This window comes from Mauremys mutica, chromosome 10 (assembly GCF_020497125.1).
Source record: "Mauremys mutica isolate MM-2020 ecotype Southern chromosome 10, ASM2049712v1, whole genome shotgun sequence".
Classification (NCBI taxonomy): Eukaryota; Metazoa; Chordata; order Testudines; family Geoemydidae; genus Mauremys; species Mauremys mutica.
This window is the reverse complement of record NC_059081.1, coordinates 55,309,889-55,334,140: the sequence shown is the minus strand read 5'-3', so window position 1 is coordinate 55,334,140 and position 24,252 is coordinate 55,309,889. Positions and strand designations below refer to the sequence as shown.

Below are 24,252 nucleotides of genomic sequence, written 5' to 3'. Positions count from 1 at the left end.
TCTTTCCCTACATGGCATCCGGGGCCAGGTCAGACCCACCCCCAGATTTCTCCCCCAGTTGCAGGGACCTCTGCAAACTGCACCCCACCCCGTTTCCTGCACCCATCACTCCTCAGATGCAGGGAGAAGGATCCCTGTACGGGGAGCTACTCCCCCATCCGCCCAACCCCCATGGATCTACACCCTTATACCAGACCCTCCTGCTAAGCCTCACCCCCCACACTCAGAACCCCCCTGAGGAGCCCCACTCCCCCTGCACGACTCCGACGAGCCACCCACACCAAGATCCCCACCCCACCGAAACCCCAACCAGCTGCACCTGGATCCCCATCCCACTGAGCCCCACTCCCCCAGCATCTGAACACCACTGAGCCCCCCACACCCAGACCCCTCTATAGAGCTCTGTCCTCCCCACACCAACCCCCCTCTGCTGAGCCCCAACCACCTTCACTTGGACCCCCTGCAGAGTCCCATTACCGCTGCACCCAGAACTCCACAACAAGCCCCTGTGCATCCAGTTCCCCCCTACACTTGGATCCCTCACTGAGCCACCTGCAACCAGGTTACCCCACACACAGAACCTTTTCAACCCACCCCTGGATTCCCCCACACTAACCCCCGCCACACTTGGTTCCTATACCTGGTGCACCTGGCATGGAGGGGAAGGGCCTTAGGGTGTGTCAGGGGCAGGCCCAGTCCTAGCACTGTGTCAGGGTTGGGTGCAGCCTCACCACTGAGTCCGTATCCCAAGGGGTAGCTGCACAATAATCTCCCACCTCTGTGCAGCCAGTGGCATATGCTCGCCAATGCCATGAAGAGCCTCCACATTTATCTGAAAAATAAAATGTATAGAGTTTTGCAGAATTTTAAAATATTGTGCACAGAATTTTTATTTTTTTGGTGTAGAATTTTTGGCACAGAATGCCCTCAGAAGTATCTCTTAACAGAGTCGTAAGTACAAATTATTCAAGAGTAGTGCCCTCCAAAACATAAAAAAGCAGGTTTTATTCAATCTTCACCCAGCCATCTGGGTCCTGACTGAGAGTATTGTACTGAGGCACAGAAATGTAGTGTTACGCTGTGTATCACTCAATATAAAAATATGCCATGACTGTATTACATTAATAGGCTAATGGGGAGGGTTTTTTGGTGCACTGTCTAATCAGCATCTTCAGTCAAATATGCCCCCCACCAAATGAATTACTATTAGAGCATGCCTCATTAATTTTACTTTAGTTTTTCAAAAATCCTTTTCTAAAAAAGGGATGTGTGGCTTTATGCAATGTATCTTCCTCTATGAAAAGTAGTTCTTACTAAATGAATGGGAAAACAGATTTGTAGATAGAACAAAATTTGAAATGCATGAGTCAAATAGTTCAATTGCAATGAGCCATTTTGAAAATCCTTGCTTACTTTTTTAAAAGAGATCCTCTTCACTTGAGTCTCTTCAAAATATATCCTCCTCAGAGTCATCTGTAGCGTCCTTGCTATTAGCAATTGCATAAAACTCATTATTAAACAAAGATATCATCTCTTTGGATGGTTGAAACTGGTTGCAGCAAATCTTATTTCGGTGCATATAGGCCCTGATCCTTAAGATATTTTCAAGTAGGCTGTCCTGCAGTCTGTTCTTTAACTTGGTTTTTATCGAGTTCATTTGTGAGATTGTACATTCCACAGCTGCAGTGCTGAACGGCAAGGTGAGAAGGGCAAGGGTAAATAATCCTAGCTCAACAAAATCCTTATCACCAACTTCATCTGTGTGTTTTGCAACTTCTATCCAGAACTGTTCTATTTGGCTATCTTCTGTGTTTGTCCATGAGACTGCATCTAGATTTCTCCATTGCTGTTTCAACTTGATATGATCCCCTCTACATAAGGACAAGAAAGACAGGGTTGAGAATTCAGGTTTTGTAGGACTTAGAACAACTGAAGGGTTCAGAGCACTAAGAGATTCTAGATGATGGACATTTGGAGGCAGTCGGAGCTTTATTTGCTTAGCAAACTCAAGGATACAATCTCGACATCTGCTTTGGATGGTCTCTACCGTATGTGAGGAAAGATTTGCATTTATTAATTCAGACAGGAACGCTGATCCAAAGTTAACCTCTGAAAGAGGCATGTAGTTCCTGTTACAGTGAATGTCATAATTTACAATGGATGACCATGTTGTAAAGACACAAGGTTTCATGACTCTTTGCACCAAATTCTGATAGAACAGCATTAATTCAGCAATAAGGTTAACTGGATTGACTGTTTCAAATTGAAGTAACTTGTTGATCCTATTAGCTTCCTGAATAAGAGGCTGCAGAAAAACGAGATAGAGTCTATTTACTGGATCAGAATACATTTGATAGAGAAGCTCAGCACTGTAGTCCCTTTCATTGTCTCTTATAGACTGAAAGTGCAACATCAGAGTTTCATACTGATCAAGTACTCTGTTAATACAAGGGCTAATGGACAGCCATCTTGTCTCAGTAAGCTGCAGTATTTTCAGGAAATTCTCTCCAACATTGATGGCAGCATACAGTTCATGGTACCTCTTCTGGTGGAAAGTGCTATGGGAAAACCACAAGTATGTCCGTGAAACCATATACTCTATGTTCAATGGAAGCATATCAATGGCTTTTGAAGAGCACAAATAGAGAGAGTAACTTACATATTTGATGAAAACTCCACAAGGATTGAGTTCATAAAACTTTTTGAGCAATGAATTTTTATTTCCACATAAGCTTGTATTGAAACCATCAGCAGCAATCCCAACACACTTCTTTATGTTCAGCTTGTTGTCATTTAGAAATGTCAAGAGGGCTTCTGTGATAGTACCACTTCTAGTCAAATTAATGATCCCTGCAAAGGATGATACAATACATTTAAGCTTGTTGCTAAAGTATCTTACTATCAGGCAAAGTTGCTTTTGTGCTGATACATCTGTACTTTCATCAATGATCAACGAGTAGTGTCCATTGCCAATGTCCCTCAGAAGTTCTTCGTGTACAGTAGGACCAATGACATTTCTAATCAGTGTGGAGCATTTTGTTCTATGCAGACTAATGTCCTTCTCTGCTATCCCTCCAACAATGCAGCCTAGGTGATCCACTGTAAAAATGCTCATATTGCAAGCTATGTGTGCCGCTAGCTTCAATGCGCACACATTAACAGATTGATCCATTTTGACTTGCGTGATATCATCGTCAAATGAATTTTGGTTTTCAACTTCAAATTCAAATGAATGTTTTTTCATATCAGAAGAACATGAAAATAAAGCAACATGTCTCTTGTGCTTTTTGGTTTTACTGTGTGCAACCAAATCACTATGATGGGCTCTGATTTCACATGCGCAATATTTGCATGCTGCCTTTGTGTCATCTCCGGGTACACTTCGAATCCATTCTTTTAATCCAGTTTCCCTTTCCCAATCTCGACAGTATCTTTTTCCATACTTTTCCCACTTCCCAAGTGGTTTAGGCGCCATCTATGGTCATGTGTTATGGGCTTCTCCAAGAACATAAGATTCCTTAAAAATAAAAATAGTCAATTACTATAAATCTCCCAAGATAAAAGTAACATGAAAAATCTGAAATCCCTTACTGGAGGATTAAAAAAAAAAAAAAAAAAAAAGGTAACATACCAAAAAAAAGAGGATTTAACCAATAAATTCTGACAACCAGTTCAAACTCTTCAAAAGGAAAAGGCTTGCTAAACCTTAAAAACAAATTCTATATGTAAGTGTAACTCAGGGTCCAAATATTCAAACCTGTTAAAAATTTCATCTGAATATAGACAGCTAGTTCAAAAAGTTCACAGGGTACTTTAATAAACATGGTAGACAGCAAATTTTACAACCATAGGATGCTTTCTTCTTCCCAAATGGGAAAAAAAGTTATATAGGACATAATTAACATGTTCCTTCAAAGTATTTTACTAATAAATGTCTTTTGCCTAATGCCCAAAACTGGGATTAAGAATCCTGGGTTCTATTCCCAGCTCTGTCCAGACTTCTTGTGACCTTCAGCAACTCACTTAAATCTCTAATCAGGCACCAAAATAAAAATGGACTGATTTTCAAAGGTGTTGAAGCCCTCAAGCTCTACAGACATTAGTGGAATCTGAAGATTATCAACATTTCTGATGGTCAGCCCATTTGTAAATTTGTGCCTAGTTAGGGATTTAAGTGCCTAAGAGTAGACATGCAATTTTAAAACTTTTAACCTCAACTCTGTGTTTTGGTTTATCCATTTGTAGGGACAATACTTGTCTACTATGCAGATGTTGTGAGTCTTAATTAATGTTTTTAAAGTGTTTTGAGATCTTTGGATGGAAAGCAGTATGTAAGTGATAAGTAAAAATCACTGTCTAGCTTAATAACATTTTACAATCTTATAATATTACTCAATATATCACCAAAATACTCTCTATATAAAAGATATTAATCCCCACTGTAGCGGGGTGCTAATCCCGCTCCTGCCCTAAAGGGCTTAAAATAGCGCAGGAGAGGGCTGTGGCTGAGGCAAGAAGCCTGGGTTGATTGAGGAAAATAGGTTCAGCTGTGGCCATGCCCCAATCAGGCCCAGCTGGCACCTATAAGAGGCTGTGAGCCAGAAGCCCAAGCACTCTATTTCTGTTTGTTGAGGGAAATAGGCCTGGCTGCACGGAGTGAGAGAGAGGGTACCTGAGTGAAGCTGGGCTGGGGAAAGGCAGAGGAGTTGGGGAGCTCCAGCCTGGAAAGCCCCAGGCTGTTGCCTAACAGAAGGCAAATAGGTACTGGGGGTTGCAGAGGGCAGCCCAGGGGTAGGCAAAGCTAGCAGGTCCAAACCCAACCTTGCCAGTGATGAGTAGGCTGATACTGCAGTCTGCCCCAGGGCATGGGGGCTAGATAATTACTGGCAGTAGCTGTATACTGAGGTGGGGATAGTGAGTGGGGGTTCCATGGGGAGGGGAGACCCTAAGACTGAAGGGCTACTGCCAGGGGGCAGCACCCCAGATAAAGGGGCACCAGGTCCTGGGAGGGACATGGGAGCCAAGAGGCAGTGGGACACTGGCCTGCAGAGGGTACTCTGGAGGCTGGAGAGCTAATTCCTGGAAGAGACCAGCAGGAGGTGCCGCTGGGTAAGTCCCACTCCCTTGTACCACTCTTCCCAAAAAGTGCATACCCTGCATTAAAGGGAAAAAATGTCCACAGAGGATCTAATTTCAGGTTGTATTATACAAACTATATTATCAAAGCAAAAGGAGAATGGACTGCTCACGTGACTAGTAAGATCTATGACTCTTGAGGACACTACTTCTAATCAACTCCAAGTTGGTTGTGGCCAGACTTTTAAAGGTATTTAGATGTCTAAAGATACAAATAGGCACCTAAATACCTTTAAAAGTCTGGTGCTTGGTGACTGGAAATCATTGCTGCCTGATAGCTGCCTAGTGATCTATGAAATTACTTGATGGTTTTGGTCCAAAGCTGCCTACCTCACAAATTCCATTACTGCAACTATTACACTTGGTGCAGTCTTAGTAGAGAGGCCAAAGACAGAATTGGTCACATGGCTAGATCCACAAGAGTTTGGGCATTTCAGTACCTAACTTTTAAGCACCTTGCCACTCACAGCCTTGATCAGGCATGTAGGCTCCCTATACAATGCATGGGAAGAGCTGGACATCTAAGAATGGGATCACAAAAGCTAGAATAGTGAGCAGGGACCAACCTAAATTAGCCAATAGGAAATGCTGAGGAGAGGTGCCACCACTCAAAGGCACTTAGGTACCCAAGTCCAAGCTAGACTGTCCATCTCCACTAAGGATTCTCAGCCAAAACCCCTTTTCTGGAATTACAGTAGGTATTTACACTGTTTTGGTTTTTGAAGACATGCCACAGAGAAGATGGTAGAACCCCCCCCTTAATAATTTTTAGCTCAGTGATTAGACCATTCACTTAGGATACAGATGACCCCGGTTCAATTCCCCCTCTGCCTGATGTGGAGACAGGATTTGAACCTGGGCCTCCCATGAGAGTACCCTAATCACCGGCTATGGCATAATCTGATATGAGTCCCTCAATTTATTCTGTGGAAGCTGTTCCACTGTGAATAAGTAATTAAATATGCTCTGGAACAGAGAGTGAGAATGACTCTATAGCTGTTAGTGGCTTTGGCACTCACCTGGGATGTGAGACATCGAGGTTCCAGTCCCCCTGCTCCGATGCATGTTTGATTATTTATAAAAGTGGAACAGTTTCAACAGGAGATAGTCACATGTCCCAGAATACCCCTTAGGCCAGTGGTTAAGGAAATCACAAAGTAAAGGAAGACAAGTTGACTTCCTTTCTCCACCTCAGGCACAGGGAGAATTGAACCTGGGTCTTTTACATTCTGGGTGAGTGCTCTAACCACTGGGCTAAACATTATAAGGGGGCAGCACCACCACCACCACTTCCTCTTTTGTATGGGAACATGTTCTAGATCAGGTTCTATAGGCAAGATAGGCAGAGGAACACTTAGTTTGAGGACCCTGCCCAGGACTCAGGTGCCTGACACCTAGACTGAGGTGGCCGTGCACATGCTCACTGGCAAAAACCAGGGGACTTTACCAAGGGAAATTTAAGTACCTAGGGACTTTAGAGTGAGGCAGCAGGTGAGTAGGGATTTTGAGGACCTTAGTGGTGCTTAAACGTTGGCCTTAAGCATTTAAATTGTTTTGTGGATCTGGCCCACAGTGACTAAACTTCACTCACCCCAAAACTGATCCTGCAGACTGAGGCATAGGCCCAGTGACAGCCTGTAATGAAGGCAAAAACATCCCTATGTACTTTTTTTGTGAATACGTCTTCAAGGATGTCAATGGTCATCTTTCATAAGCACTAAATTCAGTTAAAATCCCAATATGTCCTTGGTTTGAATCCTATTCTCTGCATCAATCTAAAGAAGGTGGTAAACATCTTTGATTTTTAATTTCCAGCTCCCAAGAAAAGTTTTCTGGGATATTCAAAAAATGAAATCCAGCAACATCTTTCTTTTAAAAAAGTTTCAAGAAATCTGTGCAAAGAAACATAACATTTCAACACAGTAAAAATACTCCAATGAAACATAAAATAAATAGACCAGAAGAAAAAATAAAGGCTGAGTATTTTAAGCCTTAAGAGCATCAGACTTGATTTATTTAATTATTTACAGAGCAGGAGCTTCTTTCTGCTGTTCCTTCTCTTCTGGTACCAACCTTTTCTTTATTCAGAAGTACTCCTCTTGACCACCAAGTATTTTCTCTTCTCTTCGTATTTCTCCTGGTGTCCTGGGAGTGTCCCTATCACAGTTGTTGTAGAATGCTTACTCAACTCCATAGAAAATTTTTGAAATCAGCAACACTTCCCTCTCCATTACCAGAAGATATCAAGATCTACCAAAAAATAAAAACCCAATCTAATTCTCAGCAACATATCTCAAGAATCAACAATTAGGAACAATCCTAAAACAAGCTGTAAAATATTTTTCCATCTATGTCAGACATTTCTAACATGCCCATCGTTGTAAGGGAAAAGATTGAGAAACGCAATCTCGCTGTCTAATTTATGTAAATATATTCTGATATCTAGGTGATGGTCACATTAAAAATCCCTAAAAAGAGTACCCTTATACATTGAGACGCATTATTTTGTCTGTAAGAGATCCTGTACTTCATCTCTGCTACTTTTAGCTTTTATTTAAATTCACTCCTATTCACCCCTTATGTGTTTTTTGCTTTGTACTCTGAACATTGTCAGGTTTGGTCTTGGCCTGATTGATCTACAGAGCCCTACAAATCTGTGGATTTATATTCCCAGACCATTTTTGCAGATCGCAGCTCAGATCTAGAGCCCTACAAATCTGCAGATACCTGCTTTATATCCACGGATGGGATGCGGATACAAATTTTGTATTTGTGCAGGGCTCTACTGACCTATTCCAGTAGGGAAATTCCACATTCAAGGTGCTTTTCTTTTTTTAAAACATTTATATCACACTGTCCTAATGACCAACAGAGAGCTTTTTTTATATTATTAAACCTGGTTTTCCTTTTAAAAAAGAGAAGCCACCAGCATAATCAATCCTATAATACCAAACTAGAGCATACATTTGCAATAGAGGAAAAACTGACTAGAAAGTTAAGATTCATTTCAACCTTCTGATTATAATTTAAAAATACTTTTACAATATCCAACACTTTTCAGAGTCATATGTGGGCAAAGAGTGGTTCCTAATTGGAGCTCCCAGAGATGACCATATGTGATCGTGGATAATTACTGTTTAAAATACATTGCATTTTTAACATGTTGTATTTAAAACTGGCTCTATAGATAGCTGAATAGTGCAACCGTATGGGATGCTCCTTTGGCAGCCAAAGCAGTAATAAAGCATTTTTTTTATAAACAAGACTTTCAGAGTGCCTTCCATCTAAATAACTAAGAATGCTTTACACATAACTGTTAAGCCAATACAACAATTCTGTGAGGCAGGGAAATAGGCCAAGTCACTAACCATTCTGTTTCAAGGTGATACAAATTGGTGGCAGACCTGGAAATTGAACCCAAATGTCCTTTCTCCTAGTCCTATGCTTTAGTCACAAGACAATGATAGAAAGTGATAAGAGCTTCACTAGCATGTACGTGGGGATGTCAGGGCATTTAGCCCCCATGGTGGGGCAAAGATGGAAGAGAGTCTCCCCTCACTAGCTTTATCATGTATTTAATTGTGAAAATATGTACAGCATTGGCAAAATTTCATAAGAAATTGTAAGCTAAGAAAGGAAGCTGAGAACATTAACTCTCTCAACAGTAGACAGCAATGGAGTTGAATTATGTTCAACTGATGGAAGGTCATCTAGAATTTGAAAGCAAAGTTAGACCTCTAAATTTCAGATGGAATTAAAATGTATCAAGAACAGAGGTCCTGAAACTGGAGGTTGTGAGGTTATTATATTGGGGGGGTGGGGGGGGACGAGCTGTCAGCCTCCACACTAAACCTCACTTTGCCTCCAGCATTTATAATAGTGTTAAATATAAAAAAGTGTTCTTAATGTATAAGGGGGGGGGGGGAATGCTGCATTCAGAGACTTGCTCTGTGAAAGGGGTCCCCCAGTACAAAAGTTTGAGAACTGCTGAGCAAGAATATTAGAAAAGTTTTCAGGTGAAACAAAAACTTATGAGAAACATGAACTATTCAATGGAAAATACACAGTAAGTTTTGGTAATATTATTGCATCTATTTATATTTTTAGGAAGTGGTAGCAGAAGCATGAAATTCCTGCTGATGGCTCTACAGATCCTTTCACTACAGTGTTTCAGTGGTTAGGGTTCTTGGACTTGGAGACCATGAGTCCAATTCTTACTCTGTCAGATGCTTCCTGTGTGACCGTAAGTCAGTGTATGACGATCATACGGTGGCACTGCTATGTGTAAACACATCCTACATCAACAGAAGAGTTTTTCCATCAATTTAGTTAATCCACCTCTCAGAGAATGACAGATCAAAGGAAGAATTCTTCCCTTGATCTAGCTGCTTCTACAGTGGGGGTTAGAGCAACCTACCTACATCAACAGGACGTGAAGTTTCTCATAGGCCCGACCAAGGCAGTTAAGTTAATCTAATGTTTAGGTGCAGAGACAGCCTCTGTCTCTGGGCCTCATCTGCCAGCTGTACCAGGGGAATCACAGCCCTTCCCTACCTCTGCAGGGGGCTGTGGAAGGCGAGATAAACACGTGGAAGGCTGAGGCAGGGACCGGCACCAGGGAGCCATTTCAGCCCCTAGATCTTCCCTCTCCCGGGGCTCAAGGCTCCTGTGCATTAGTCGGTCTCTCTCTGGGGCCCCCTCTCGCCCCCGCTCCCCTCGCGCTCCGCGAGGTCGCCCCGCTCCCCTCGCACAGCCGGGCTGCGCGCGCCACTTTCCGCCCAAGGCTCCGTGCGCGGGAAGAGCCGTCTCTTCTCCCCTCCCCCCCCCGCGCGCTCCCCGCGCGCGCATCACCAGGCCGGGGGCCTGCGCCCTGCCCACACCGCCCCCTCTCCGCTGCCGCACCTGGGCCCCTCTTACACGCAGCGGACCCTAAGCTCGTCTCCCTGGCTCGGGGGAGCCAGTAAAACAAAGGCAGCACGCGCCGGGCACCAGCGCTTCCGGACCGCGCCTTCCCATCACCGCTATCGCCTTGGCCCGGGCAGCTACCGCTCAGGCGTGGAGGCAGGGCCCAATCAGCGCCCGGTTCTTCTGACTGACAGCCCGTTGTCCCAACAGAGCGGGTTGCTCCCGCCCAGACTCTCTGATCGACAGCAAAGCCTCCCAATCGGCTGTTGCTCCAAGAGGTAGGGGCCCGGCGCCCCAAGGCGCTCACTGCAGGCTTGAAGGAAGCCCCGCGCGGAGAGCGTGTGCCGTCACAGCGCCACCTGCTGGGCGAAAGAGGGAGTAACTGCAATGTCATAACGATAGGAAAGGTTAGAGCAGTGGTCCCCGCCGTGGTGCCGGCCGGGGCATTTATGTGCACCCGCCTAGCGCTCAGCAGGAGAAAGAAGCTGCGGCCCTGCGGTTGCCGGGGACAGAGCACTCCAGGGCTGCGGGCGCCGGTGCTCTCCGTCCCCGGCAGGCGCTGGGCTACAGCTTCTTTCCGGCTTCAAGAAGAGAAGCCACAGCCCCGCGCCTGCCGGGCACAGAGAACTCCAGGGCTGCCGGGCACAGAGAACTCCGGGGTTGCAGAGAAGCCACAGCCCCGCGCCTGCCGGGCACAGAGAACTCCAGGGCTGCGGGCGCCGGTGTTCTCTGTCCCCGGCAGGCGCGGGGCCCGCCTAGTGCCCAGCAGGGGAGACATGCCAGGGCCCCCCGCCTGCTGGGGACAGAGTACCAGGGCCGGCTCCAGACCCCAGCGCGCCAAGCGCGCGCTTGGGGCGGCATTTTGCCGGCAGGGCGGCAGGTGGGTCCGGCGGACCTTCCGCAGTCATGCCTGCGGGAGGTCCACCGGACCTGCAGGTCTACCGGACCTCCCGCAGGCATGACTGTGGAGGGTCCGCTGGTCCCGCGGCTCCAGTCGACCTCCCGCAGGCATGACTGCGGACGGTTCACTGGTCCCGCGGCTCCAGTCGACCTCCCGCAGGCATGACTGCGGACGGTTCGCTGGTCCCGCGGCTCGGGTGGACCTCCCGCAGGCATGACTGCGGATGCTCCACCGGAGCCGCGAGACCAGCGAACCCTCCGCAGCTGCGGGAGGTCCACTGGAGCCGCGGGACCAGCGGACCCTCTGCAGTCATGCCTGCGGGAGGTCCGCTGGTGCCGCGGCTCCGGTGCACCTCCCGAAGGCATGACTGCTTGGGGCGGCCAAATTCCTAGAGCCGCCCCTGCAGAGTACTCTGGGGTTGCAGAGTACTCTGGGGTTGCAGGCTGCGCAGATTCTCTCAGGCTTGTCCCTGCACTGCCCAGAACTTACGCCAAAAAAACCCAAACAAAAAAACAAACAAACAAAAAATACCATGCTCCACCTCTGCAAAATGGACCGAATGCTGACACAGGCATATGCTTATTCCACTGGTGCCTGGAGCCAGCCCTGTGTGTGAGTATTCTTCCTGCACTGATACTGCTGTTTTCTTGTGCTTTGCAATTTATTATTTTTTTAACATTTTGCTCCAAAATGAGTGGTTCAAATAAGAGACAACGTACGTATTATTTCAACCCAGAATGGGAAGAATATTAAATATGATGTTTTTCGTATTATTTAATGTACAAATACAAAATAAGCCTTGACAAATTGTTGGCGCCCGCCACACTCTTCTGAAAACATGAATGTGCTACTGGCCACAAAAAGGTTGGGGACCACTGGGTTAGAGTCTATTGATTATGCAATTAATATTAATCATTTGTTAAATATTTATATAAAATCTCACTCAGTATTCTAAAGCACCCTTTCCCCCAACAAAAGATATCAAGATGTTTTGAAAACAGTGGCCCTTATCTTGCATCTGTATCCACTATCACAACTACCTATGCCTAGATAGAGTCCTATGCAAGAGTTGAAGTCTGTGCTGCTGACAAATCCTGACATAGGTTCAAGGCCTTCATGCATAAGGAACTGTGAAATGTAGCTACCTCTGATGAGGAGAGCATCAGCTAACATGCTTCACAACTGCAGGATGCAAAGCAAGGAACTACTTTATCCAACAAGGTTGCTGGAGAAAATAGGTGGAGTTTCAAAACGTGCCAGGGAATCTTCAACATCTGTGCAGATTAAAGAGATTCTGTCATCCAAAAGGCGCACACAGCAACTTGGGCATGTAGAAAGTTAGGTTGTCAGCTCTCTTTGCAATTTGCTAGGAATCCAAGGGAGGAGAAAGCAAATTACATCAGCCATTATCTTTATGGGTTTGTCTCCTTGCATGCTTCTTTATAAAAGAGGCCTGAAGAGTTGTTTTTTATTTCAGATGTGCTTTTCTGGTTGACTTTTACATTAGAAATTAGAGTTTCCTCCATTGTTTTTTCTGGAAAATTATGGATTACTGGATAATTGTAAGATTGAGGCACTACAGAAGTGACCTTGCAGCTGGAAGAGTTTTTTATTCAGGCTTATTTCTTTATGAGAAGATCTTTTGTAACTCAGGCACCTTATAATTTCTCATGCAAGAAATTTTATATCTGTTAAAGATTGCTAAACATGCAAAGATTTATGCACACATTTAATGTTGTGCACTTTGAATACTTCCACTGAAGTCAATAAACCACTCACAGTGTGTAAGAGTTAAGCACACGATTAAGTCATCACAGGTGTGGGATCTTAGATGAGATCTACACTATGAATTTTTACTGGTATAATAATGTCAGGTGGAGGTGTGATTCTTTACAACATTTTCATACTAGCTAAAAGCCTAGAGCAAACAATTATGCCAGCAAAATTTCATTTGGGGAACTGGTGCAAGCTATATCAGCAAAATAACTCTCGCCTGTATAAGCTGCATCTTCATGAGGGGTGTTGCCAGTATAAAAATACCAGCAAACCCTTTGCAGTGTAGGCGAGGCCTTACAGAGCTCTCAATCTACATCCTGTAAAAAGACTTCACCAAAAAAAAAAAAAAAGGCAGCCTAGTTTTGTTCTTAAGTTTTTGGACCTCCATTATAAGTCTAATTTTTTCTGGGCAAGTCACCTTTAAAGACAGAGAACAAAAAGCCTTCACTGACTTGTTCACTTCTCCCTCAAACACCTATTTTCTCTCATACCTACATGCTTAGCACAGCCCCCCCCGCCCCCCACACAAACGTTTTTAAAGCCACCTCCACCCTCCTTTAGATTCAATTCTGGTAATGGCTGGAGAGGCTGCTATACTGTGTGCTGCTAGCCTACACAAAATATGCTCTACATCACTGTTACCCTATCCTCCCTTTCCCCCACTCTTACCAATTTGTTTGTTTCATCCACTAATCTTGTTGGTCTAGATAATCCCAATCCGGAAGAGTTCACAATCTCTGCTACATGTTCGTATAGCACCAAACAGTGGTGTCTTGATCCCCAACTGGAAGTTCTAGACAGGCCTGTTGAAAGAGAACTTGAAGCTCCATCCTTTCCTATTTCACCCCAGTTACAGACTTCTGGTAGTGGGGCCCTGAGCTCAGGTACAATTGTCCCCACTTTCCTCCCCTCTCATCACCTCTGGTTTTAGTCACAATTTAATTCCCCAGAAGTTATTAGGACTTTGCATTTCTATAACCTGGTTTTGACCAGCTGTTGCCATCTGTTGTAAAGTACCATGTACACCTATATAGAATCATAGAATATCAGGGTTGGAAGGGACCTCAGGAGGTCATCTAGTCCAACCCCCTGCTCGAAGCAGGACCAATCCCCAACTAAATCATCCCAGCCTCGGCTTCATCAAGCCTGACCTTAAAAACCTCTAACGAAGGAGATTCCACCACCTCCCTAGGTAACACATTACAGTGTTTCACCACCCTCCTAGCGAAAAAGTTTTTCCTAATATCCAACCAGCCCCCCCACCCCCAACACACATACACACTGCATCTTGAGACCATTACTCCTTGTTCTGTCATCTGGTACCACTGAGAACAGTATAGATCCATCCTCTTTGGAACCCCCTTTCAGGTAGTTGAAAGCAGCTATCAAATCCCCCCTCATTCTTCTCTTCTGCAGATTAAACAATCCCAGTTCCCTCAGCCTCTCCTCATAAGTCATATGCTCCAGCCCCCTAATCATTTTGTTGCCTTCCGCTGGACTCTTTCCAGTTTTTCCACATCCTTCTTGTAATGTGGGGCCCAAAACTGGACACAGTACTCCAGATGAGGCCTCGCCAATGCTGAAGAGAGGGGAATGATCACGTCCCTCAATCTGCTGGCAATACCCCTACTTACACAGCCCAAAATGCCGTTAGTCTTCTTGGGAACAAGGACACACTGTTGACTCATATCCAGCTTCTTGTCCACTGTAACCCCCGAGGTCCTTTCTGCAGAACTGCTGCCTAGCCACTCGGCCCCCAGTCTGTAGCAGTGCATGGGATTCTTCCATCCTAAGTGCAGGACTCTGCACTTGTCCTTGTTGAACCTCATCAGATTTCTTTTGGGCCAATCCTCTAATTTGTCTAGGTCCCTCTGTATCCTATCCCTACCCTCCAGCGTATCTACCACTCCTCCCAGTTTAGTGTCATCTGCAAACTTGCTGAGAGTGCAGTCCACGCCATCCTCCAGATCATTAATGAAGATACTGAACAAAACTGGCCCCTGCACTGACCCTTAGGACACTCCGCTTGATACCGGCTGGCAACTTGACAGGGAGCCATCGATCACTACCCGTTGAGCCCCGACGATCTAGCCAGCTTTCTATCCACCTTATAGTCCATTCATCCAGCCCAGGCCTGCACAACAAGCAGTGGGTGAGGGAGGGGGGCTGAAGAGGCGGGTGGGCAGTGGCGGGGGGTGAGGAGGCGAGCCAGTTGGGTTGGGGGCTGAGGAGGTGAGCGAGGAGTCAGTGGCTGACCTGTTCTACTGATCTGGTCTGGCTCCCATCCCCTCTCCAAGGATTGCAGCTGTCTGGAGGTGCCTGCCTTCCACGCCTTCCTCATTCACACCTAATTAATTCAACAGGGCAATTTATTACAAAGTTGGGGGAAGATCTTATTCTACTTCTAGCAAAAAGATAGTTTTCTTTTACCTTAAGTATACTACCTTAGGGGCCCGCTGTAACATATCAGGGTTCAATACCGCTGTTTCGGTGGGGCAGTGCTGGAGAAGGAGGGTTTGTTTCCGTGGGGCGGGTGGTGCTTGGGGGGGAGTATTTCAGGGGGGCTGCGTGGTGCTGGGGAGGGAGTATTTCAGGGGGACTGGGGGGTGTTGTGTTTTGGGGGGGGGGTCCGCGGGGCCGTGGGGGGTTGGCCCTCAGCAGTTTTCTTTGGAATAATATGGCCTTTATTCCATATGGCCTGATCCAGCCCATACTTCTTTAACTTGCCGGCAAGAATGCTGTAGGAGAGCTTTGCTTTGCTAAAGTCAAGGAATAACACGTCCACTGCTTTCCCCTCATCCACAGAGCCAGTTATTTCATATAGAAGGCAATTAGGTTAGTCCAGCATGACTTGCCCTTGGTGAATCCATGCTGACTGTTCCTGATCACTTTCCTCTCCTCTAAGTGCTTCAGAATTGATTCCTTGAGGACCTTCTCCAAGATCTTTCCAGGGACTGAGGTGAGGCTGACTGGCCTGTAGTTCCCTGGATCCTCCTCCTTCCCTTTTTTAAAGCTGGGCACTACATTAGCCTTTTTCCAATCATCCAGGACCTACCCTGACCACCATGAGTTTTCAAAGATAATGGCCAATGGCTCTGAAACAAAACAGAAGAGCAAGTAGACATAGGTTTGGCTCCTTGCCTTAAACTGACTATCTCTTTCTCCATTCGGATTCAATGGGCTTCCCTCAAAACAAACTTTGGGGATTTATTACAAGCTAATACACTTGGGGTCACAGCACATACCCTCCAGCTGTACCTGTCCTGTAGTGTTGTAGAATGCAGTCCCAGAGCACACCTCCTCACAGGGCAATGCACTAACCCTGCTTCAGTTTCCCCTCATCTGAGAGGATCATCTTGGCTTTCAGCACAGTTTGGGTGCTTTAGTGACTTAGTCCTCCAGCTAAATCACAAAAATCCACCCCTTTCAAGGTATCAAAATACAAACAAGTCTTCCACCCCCATCTTGGCAGGCAAGATTCTTCCTGCCTGAGGGACTGTCTTTTCCTTCCTCTTAACCTCATTTCCAGCACTTCCCTCCCAGGCTCTAATCAGTCCTATATTCTCCTTATCTACAGGTGTCACTGCACATCATCACAGGGTAGCAATATAGGAGGACCTGTGGACACCCTCTTCTATAGCGTCCCAGGCCTGGAAACCCCTCCAGTAACCACAGTCTATTCTGCTTCTCTCACCCAGGCCTCTTCCTATACTACAAACCTTCCTGGCAGCCCTGCTTCTTTTTTATAGAGCACCAAACTCTGGAGACTCCACTCACTATTGTACTCACTCTGGATTCTCTCCCAGGTCTCTTCCTTAATTCCGGTCTCAGATTTCTTACTCAGGGCAGGGGGACCATAATCCTCCTTCCAGAAACTGTGCTTCATTTCTAGCAAGCTCCTTCCACTTCCCCAAAGTTCTGTTTTACCCCAGGACATCCCTTCCTCCAGTTCTCTCCTGACTCTCAGCTCTCCCTCTCTCTAAAAAGCAGGGCTCTATCATGCTCAGGAGGTGGTGACTCTACTGGTACGTGTCCCCCATTATCAGTTGGGTTCCACTATTCCTTCCTGAGCAGCTGTTCTTAATGGCCAGGCCTTCAAACAGGGTGGGTTCAGGAGCGCTGGCAGCCTTTTTGGCGCCCTAGGCGGCGGAAGGTCCCGCCCTCAAAATGGCATCCCCGACAGAGGCGGCAGAAGGTCCCGCCCCCGAAATACCACCGATGACCGCGGTGGCCGGATGTTTGGCAACCGCGGCGGCTGAACATCTGGCCACTGTGGTCGCCACCTCCCAAATGTCAGTGCCCTAGGCGACCGCCTAGGTCGCCTAATGGGTTGCACCGGCCCTGGGTGGGTTGGCCCCAGGTTCCCACTGACAGTAATGGGGACAGCTCACCCTGTTACATGCAGGTATGATTTTTTTCAAGGCTGGCATTGGGTATATTAGTAAACAGGACCAGTTCCCTACTGCCTTCTCTGTCTTGCTCTTCTGAGCCTCTCACACACATGCAGATTTTTTTTTCTTATAACTACATTTTAAAATGTGAGGCTTTCTTCAGGGTTACATAAGGCTACTGTATGACAGCTCCACTGGGATACAGGAGTCATAAACCCAGTAGAAATAACTACCTGAAAATCTCCCTGATGTGAGGTGGAGGGAGGCATAGAGCTGGTGGAGCATGATGGGGATATCACAAAAGGAAGGAAAGAATGTGTCAGAGAAGGGGCCACAGTAGGCAGCCATAAGTTAGAGTGGTCCTGGGAAACAGTCTTTGCAGCTTCCAGAATCTGTGGGGGAGGAAGGATGAAAGTCTTGCCTCCCACCCTCAGACTGCACCAAACTCAATCACAACACAACATTGGGGCTAGGTTTTCTAGTTTACAGGAGATGGCCTATTCTGAAGTTAATTATTAGAAGTGTTCCTGGGAGTCATGCCCTCTTCAACTATTGAAATATGTCTTATTTCCCTGTTATGCTGGAGGATGTTTAGTCAGAGCAACTATTTGTAACTAGCGATGGTCAAGACTCCGAATTTTTATTCCACAGGAAATTCCATCATTTTGAAAATGTTTTGACTCCAAATAAGAGAGGGGGAAAAAAAGGAAATTCCAAAAAATGTTATTTTAGGAAATATTTAAACATTTCCATTTGATTTGTCCTTCCCCGATTTCTAGGGTCTTCTCACACTGCCTCAACTCCAGGGGAGTCTCTGGGTTGCTCCCCAGAAGTCAGGGGTGGCCCAGGAAGTCTCCTGGAATCACAGGAGTCTCCCCCCAGGAACAGAGTGCCTAGAAACTTTTAGTAGGCTCCTAGCTATATGTCAGGGTCTCAAGCCAGAGATCTCAGAGCTTCCAAGCTCCCTGCTATGGAGCTGTGAGCGCAGAAGCCTGGGATTCCCTGCCTTGAGGCAGTCAATGTGGCAGGGCCACCCCAGAGCCATGGACCCTGGGAGCCCCAGTCCTTACACAGTCCACATGGTGGTGATGCCCTGGAGTCATGGATCCTAGAAATCTGGTCTCCTCAGCAGCCTGCTAGATGAGGTGGCAGGAAACCAGGCAGGTTTCTAAATGAACCCTGCCCAGGCAGGATCCCATTGGACCCTTTCTGTCTATTAGCGGAAGTTCATCAACACTGAAATATGTCTGTGAAACATTTAGTTTTGATTAATTAGCATTTTCCAACAACAAACAACAACTACAACAACATTGTCAGAAAATTCCTGACAAACTATACTTACAACCTTGTTACTGATGTTAACTCTGCAGCACAACAAACATTAGAAGCCAAGCTTGAGACGCAAGAGAAGGAAACTTGCATCCGAAGAAGTGGGTATTCACCCACGAAAGCTCATGCTGCAAAAACATCTGTTCGTCTATAAGGTGCCACAGGATTCTTTGCTGCTTCAAGAGAAGGAAAGACACACTAATCATTATGGGGAACACCATCACGTGACAATGACTTCAATTGGTTACTGTCACCCACAAACTCCTTAGTGCCAAGTGGGTTACAAGAATATCCTGATGTTGGTATGTACATTCTGGTTCACCAGAGAATATCATGTAAGGTCTTAAAAGAAAGCCAGGGTGATATTGGTCATTAATATTGTTGTGAAATGTATGTACTGACACTATGTAAGGAGTTATCTATGCATGCTGAAAATATGTTCCTGAAGTCTGTGTCAAGGCAGAATTGACAAATAGACTTCTGCCAGAGAAATATGTTTATTCACCTGTCTCTTTTGGGCTGCATGTAAATTAAGCATTGGAAACCAACACAATGGAAGCCCTATTTACATACAAAATCAACAGGGAGTCAGCACACTGGAAAATAAACCACAAGGGGTCAACCCTGATCGTAGGGACAAACAATGAACTTTGGGGGATATAAGGAGAAGGCAAAAGGAGACACCTTTATCCCTGCATCTAGGAAATAAATGGACAGTGTGTTTATATTAATGGAAATGGGCTCTGAACCAGGCTTTGTTCAAAATGCTGCAAAGGGCATTTGGGGTGAGCTAGATGTATTAGACTAAAGGTTAGCCTGTTAAGTTTAGTCTTTAGAAAACATGTTATACTTTTGTTTTATATGTAACCTGTTTTCATTATTCTTACTCGCTATCTCTTAAATCTTGATAAAACAATCATAAGTTTATTGTCAATTAACTATAAATATATCTCAGTCCTGTGGTGTTATACAAGGAGCTGATCCCGAGTTGAGTCATTCAAGCAGGTGTGTATACTGTTCCTTTGGAGACAGCAGACCTGGTATTACTGTGAGTGTTCAGTGGATAAGGGGCTGGCCACTGCAAGGGAATGTTTTAAAGAGGCTCAGGTACCCAGTATACCTGTTAACCTTCAAGGCAAAGGAAGGGCTGGGATAGCTCAGAGGAGATTGATTGTGTGATTAGCAGACTGGAGGTGTCAGGGAGCTAACTTCCACTAAAGCACAAGCAAACCTCTTTCTCACTGGAGGGTAACAAGGTGACTCACAGTTCTGAGTACCTTAAGAACAATCACAGTGGCATAGTCATGGCAGGATTTACCCACAGTTTGCTGGTTAGCTAAGGATCACGTTCCAAACACTGAAGTAAGAAGATTGGAAACAGATAGGATTGTTACAGCTGATTATTTTCTGTTTATGTATTTTGAGTAAAGGAAATACTATAAAAGAAAGTATACAACGAGTAACCATAATGAACAGCAAAAAGACAACCTGATCTATCATGAGGACTTGAGGTCTAAAAGACTGGAGGTGTCCGGAAGCTGACAAGTTAAGCATAAGCAAGACTCTCTCCCACTGAAGGCAAGAGGGTTACAAGGTGACTAACAATCCTGGGTACCCCGAGAACTATCACAGTTACACACATTAAACTTCTGCTACACTGAATTCTCATCTATCTTGATCTCCCGAACTGGATCCCCAAGAGACTCAACAACTAATCCTTTCTGTGGCTATGGGAAGAAGGGGTGGGGTGTCAGTAAAGAGTCTAACAAAACATGAACTGATAAGAGGGAATATAAAAATAAGGGAAGAGAAGAAAAGATCCTCACCATCTTCCAGCTATTTGAATGCCCAACTCAAATAAATGGAAAAATAACATTACAGTTAGATCATTCTCCAATGAAAACTTAATTAGACCATACAGCTTGACAAGATTTATCTGCAACACAGAAAACTATAATAAAATATTAACTTCCTCCCCATAGCAACATCTATCCCATTAAAAACTCCACCATTTATCCCAATCAAAATACCAAACAGCTGTGCTAGTCCATCTCAATCTGACCTTAACAGGATCTCTTAAAATGCCCTTAACGAACTCAAACTGTCAACATTGGTTTGACTAATACATTCATTTAAACTTCTCTGGTACATCAGGAAAATAGAAGAGATATGATTTATGACATCTTTGCCCACCTACGTGCTGGTGAGACCAGGTTGCTGACATCTGTCTATCTAATCTACCCATTATTTGTATTTATAGAGCACCCATCATGGTAGTGTCTCAGCCTAGTATCAGAGTGGCTGAAAACCATTACAATCTAATAGACTTTGGGAACCTAACTGAAAATGGTGGTGGTCACACTAACTCAGGAGAACAAAAATAAAAGCCACCACAGCTTTTGCTATAATTTCATGCAGTTTTCTGTTGTTCTTTGTTTAACAGAATACAGAGCCTTTCACCCCTTGGTCGCTAGTCCAAGTCCAATTCAATTTTCTGCATGTTTCTTTTAGGGTTGAAACTTTCCAGGTTTGGTCTGAGTCTAAAGGTGATTTTTTAAATTTTAATTTGAGAAAATCCACTTAATATGTTTCTGAGTTTAGTTAAGGTTTCTTTCAAGCCTCTCTAGCCAAGGCAGCCCAAAGGAACATCTCGAATTAACATAATTCCTGAATGCCCTACGCAGTGTCTAGCAATCACTTTTGTGGCTGCAAAGACCAGCTGCTGTAGCTACGTTGAGAAGGATTTGCAGGCAGTTTGGGTCAGATTTTTACAGGAGTTAATCACTGAGGCGCTTTTTGAAAATCCCACTAAGCACCTATCTGCATCTTTGGGTGCCTAAATACCCTTTAAAAATACCAGCATAAATCAGGAGTAACTCCAGATAAGTCAGTGGAATTGCACTACTGCAAAACTAGCAAATAAGACCAGACTTGGACAACATGACTTTTCACCAAAAAAACAAACAAACCTCTTAAACATTACAAAAATCATGGTGGTGACACACTGCCACCCATACTCGTAAGTAATACTGCTCCTGTATTCTAAAGTAGCAGCCTCAAACACTGCTACTTGTAGTAGTGTTACTGCAGGGTCATCATCAGATCAGCAGTGATAGATAGAGTAGATCAGATGTCTATCCAAGCCGTTTCAGGGTTATGCTGATTTCCTGTGCTGTGGGTTTTGGGCCTGCTTGCAGGTCCCAGGCAGAGCAATCGTGTTGCCACACTGTGCTATGTCATTCCAGTCAGCACATTGGCACTCAGGTGGAACTCTGTCACAGTTTGATGATAAGTTGACACTTTCTTGGCACGGTGCCACAATCTCCTAGCACTGTGAAAGGCAAGGGAACAGCTGCCACCAATAGCATGGACATGACTCAAGCTGGGGGTGAATACATGGCATTCCCTATATTCCTCATCCACCATCTTGTGCTCCAGAATGTTTTTTTAAAAACGTCTGTAGCTTTTATTGTTATGAAGATAGGCTTACTTTATATTTTGGAAGTTAACTGATTCAGTGACTTCTGCCTCCGTTTACTGGACCTGAGACAATATCTTTGAGGGATGTGAATTGCCTCATTAATCTCAGTGAGGTTTTAACTCAGAGATCCCATTATGAGAATTTAAATGTCAGCATTAACTGTCTCACTGCTTCTCAAAGTGGGTAAGAAAGGAGAAAAGGACCATGCAAGCACACTTTGCTGAGAGTGACGTCACATTTTCGTGCCAGGCCCCCCGGGGGGTGGGGGCTCCAGAGAGCAACCCACTCTGTCCTCTCCAGAGTCCGGGAGGAACTTCGCCTGGCAGATCACAGCCGGGCACCCAGGCTCTACGGGCGAGCCCGGCAGGACACCTGAGCCCCGCCAAGCGGCGCACCAAGCCTTGACACGGGCACAGCGTCCTGTCAGCGGCCCCTGTCCCGGGCATCCCGACTGGGCGGAGCTAGGACAAGCTCCACCCCAGCTCCGGCCCCTCACGAGCGGGCTGCCTGTCACGGTGCGGTGAAGCCAAACACGCGGAGGGTAACAAACTTGTCTGTGGTGGGGGGGGTGCCCAGCTACAAAGAATCGTCCCCTACTCCCACGGGCACTTTCTCACGCCCGTGAGGCCCAGCACTGCGCCTGCGCAATTGTCGCCCCACCCCCATCCCGCCCCTCGTCGACGCAACCTCACTTGCGCAGTGAGTCTCCGTCGCCCCGGACCGTCGCTAGCTGACGTACATTGCGCCTGCGCAGTGAGTCTCCCCTCCCCCCGTCCCTCGTAGCGGAAGTGGCTGGGGACTGGGAGCTCCAGTTCCGTCTCGGTGTTGTTCGCGCTGCACAAAATGGCGAAGATCGCCAAGACCCACGAAGGTGAGAAACGGAGCCACCCCCGCTCGGGTGCGCGCGCGCGCGCCTTGTTGCCCCCGGGCACCGCGCCGCCGGGCCCGGTTGACCGCGTGGGGAGCGGCGCAGGCCGCGGCGAGCGGTGGGTGGGCGAGCGGGCGGGCGGGCGAGTGGGCAGGGCCTGCGTGTAATGGCGTCTCTGCCTGCGTCTGCTCCAGGCCCCCCCGGTCTGGCCTGGCCCGGCCCGGCCCCATGCGGGCCGCCCCGCCGCGGGAGAGCGGCGATGGGTTAGCGGCGGGCGCCGAGCGGGGGTGGTGGACGCCGTAACACGGGGGCGGGCTGGCGGGAGCGGCTGCGCTTCATTTTTTGAAGGTGACGTCTGGCCCGCGAGCCCCCGGTCCGCCTCCGGTCGGAGCCCGGCTCGGTCCTGCGCAGTCGCCTTCCCGGCTCCGGGTAGAGGCGAGCCATGTGCGGATCCAGTCTGGATGTGATTCAGTGTCGGAAACTCCGCCTCGCTCCCAGACGCTCACCGTGTTCCCATTCCCGTTGCCTCTCAGTTAGAAATACAAAGGCGGGTTATTGTCTCCTACTGACTTAAAAAGTGTTGCACCAAAGCTAGGTGGGGGTATTCTCGCGTTACAGGTGGCTGCACGGCAAGTCTGGGAACTTAATAAATACTGCATGTTACAATTTACTATCCTTCCACACCAGAGACTGGGAATTGGTAACACGTGTTGATCTTCTTGCGTAGTCTCTTTCTCGCTCGATCTCCTCCATTTCAATAGTATTTATTTTGTAATAAAGAAGTTGATACTGGGTTGCTAGGGAGAATAGAGACACTTGTTACTTATATAGTGCCCAGGTGTGATGATGATCCTGAAATACTGTTAGCCACTCTGCCCACGTGAGGTTATACAGTAATCTGTCCTGATGAGAGCCCAATTCTACATGGTAGGAGCACTGTTGACTTCATTGAGGCTCTGAGTGGCTGTAAAAGGATCTCTTCAAGCACAGTCAGTTGCAGGATTGGGCCCTTAACTTGTCATTATAGTAACTGCTGTTATAAAAAGTTTATGTGGGTTATTTGTAGCCAGATTCATTTCCCCAACTGAGCATATGCAAAAACTGTCTTGCCGGAATATGTCTGCAATACTTCCTAGTCCTGAAACAGCTTTAAAGCAAATTGTGAGATAACTGATAGAACAAAGGCACTTAGTAGTCCACCACACATATAAACAATTTATATTTGAATGCATCATACACAACTCAAATGAAGGGTGTTGATCTGCCAGGATTTGTCTGTAATAATTTCAGTTATTGGATGTAGCATATGGATGCTGGGGTGATGTTGGTGGCCTATGAATATACAGGATGTCAGACTGAATAATCTGATGATCCCTTTTGGCCTTAAACTCTATGACTGTGTGGCCATGTCTACACTATGGGGATGGTAGCAGCATGGTTACAGTGCTGTAACCATGCCAGGATA

General features: G+C 46.1%; 2 protein-coding genes across 9 annotated transcripts in view; one reads left to right on the top strand and one right to left on the bottom strand.

Annotated features, from left to right (window-relative positions):
- Positions 1 to 442: 442 nt before the first annotated feature.
- On the bottom strand, positions 443 to 23,315 carry LOC123378324. 6 transcript variants are annotated; one of them, XM_045031922.1, is made up of 5 exons: positions 22,607 to 22,627; positions 10,039 to 10,400; positions 7,210 to 7,386; positions 1,414 to 3,517; positions 443 to 832 (listed from the first exon to the last, which is right to left on the bottom strand). In XM_045031922.1, exon 4 carries the CDS (start codon positions 3,473 to 3,475, stop codon positions 1,448 to 1,450), a length of 2,028 nt encoding a protein of 675 aa, XP_044887857.1. In that variant the 5' UTR covers positions 3,476 to 3,517; positions 7,210 to 7,386; positions 10,039 to 10,400; positions 22,607 to 22,627; the 3' UTR covers positions 443 to 832; positions 1,414 to 1,447. The 6 variants fall into 6 exon arrangements, with proteins under 6 accessions (XP_044887857.1, XP_044887861.1, XP_044887862.1 ...); XM_045031926.1 differs by lacking the exons at positions 10,039 to 10,400; positions 22,607 to 22,627 and adding an exon at positions 23,294 to 23,315; XM_045031927.1 differs by lacking the exon at positions 10,039 to 10,400 and having other exon boundaries at positions 22,612 to 22,634.
- Positions 22,629 to 24,252, top strand: part of SF3B1 (splicing factor 3b subunit 1) — a 35,002-nt gene continuing 33,378 nt past the window's right edge. For 2 of the 3 annotated variants that reach the window (XM_045031919.1, XM_045031921.1), the window contains exon 1: positions 22,629 to 22,790. In XM_045031919.1, the coding sequence (XP_044887854.1) occupies positions 22,763 to 22,790 (28 nt within the window). In that variant the 5' untranslated portion in view covers positions 22,629 to 22,762. The remainder of the gene's footprint in view (positions 22,791 to 24,252) is intronic. The other variant, XM_045031917.1, reaches the window with a different exon arrangement.

Excerpts from the sequence above, each read along its gene's own strand:
- LOC123378324 (XM_045031926.1), bottom strand. The coding sequence starts at position 3,475 with ATGGCGCCTAAACCACTTGGGAAGTGGGAAAAGTATGGAAAAAGATAC.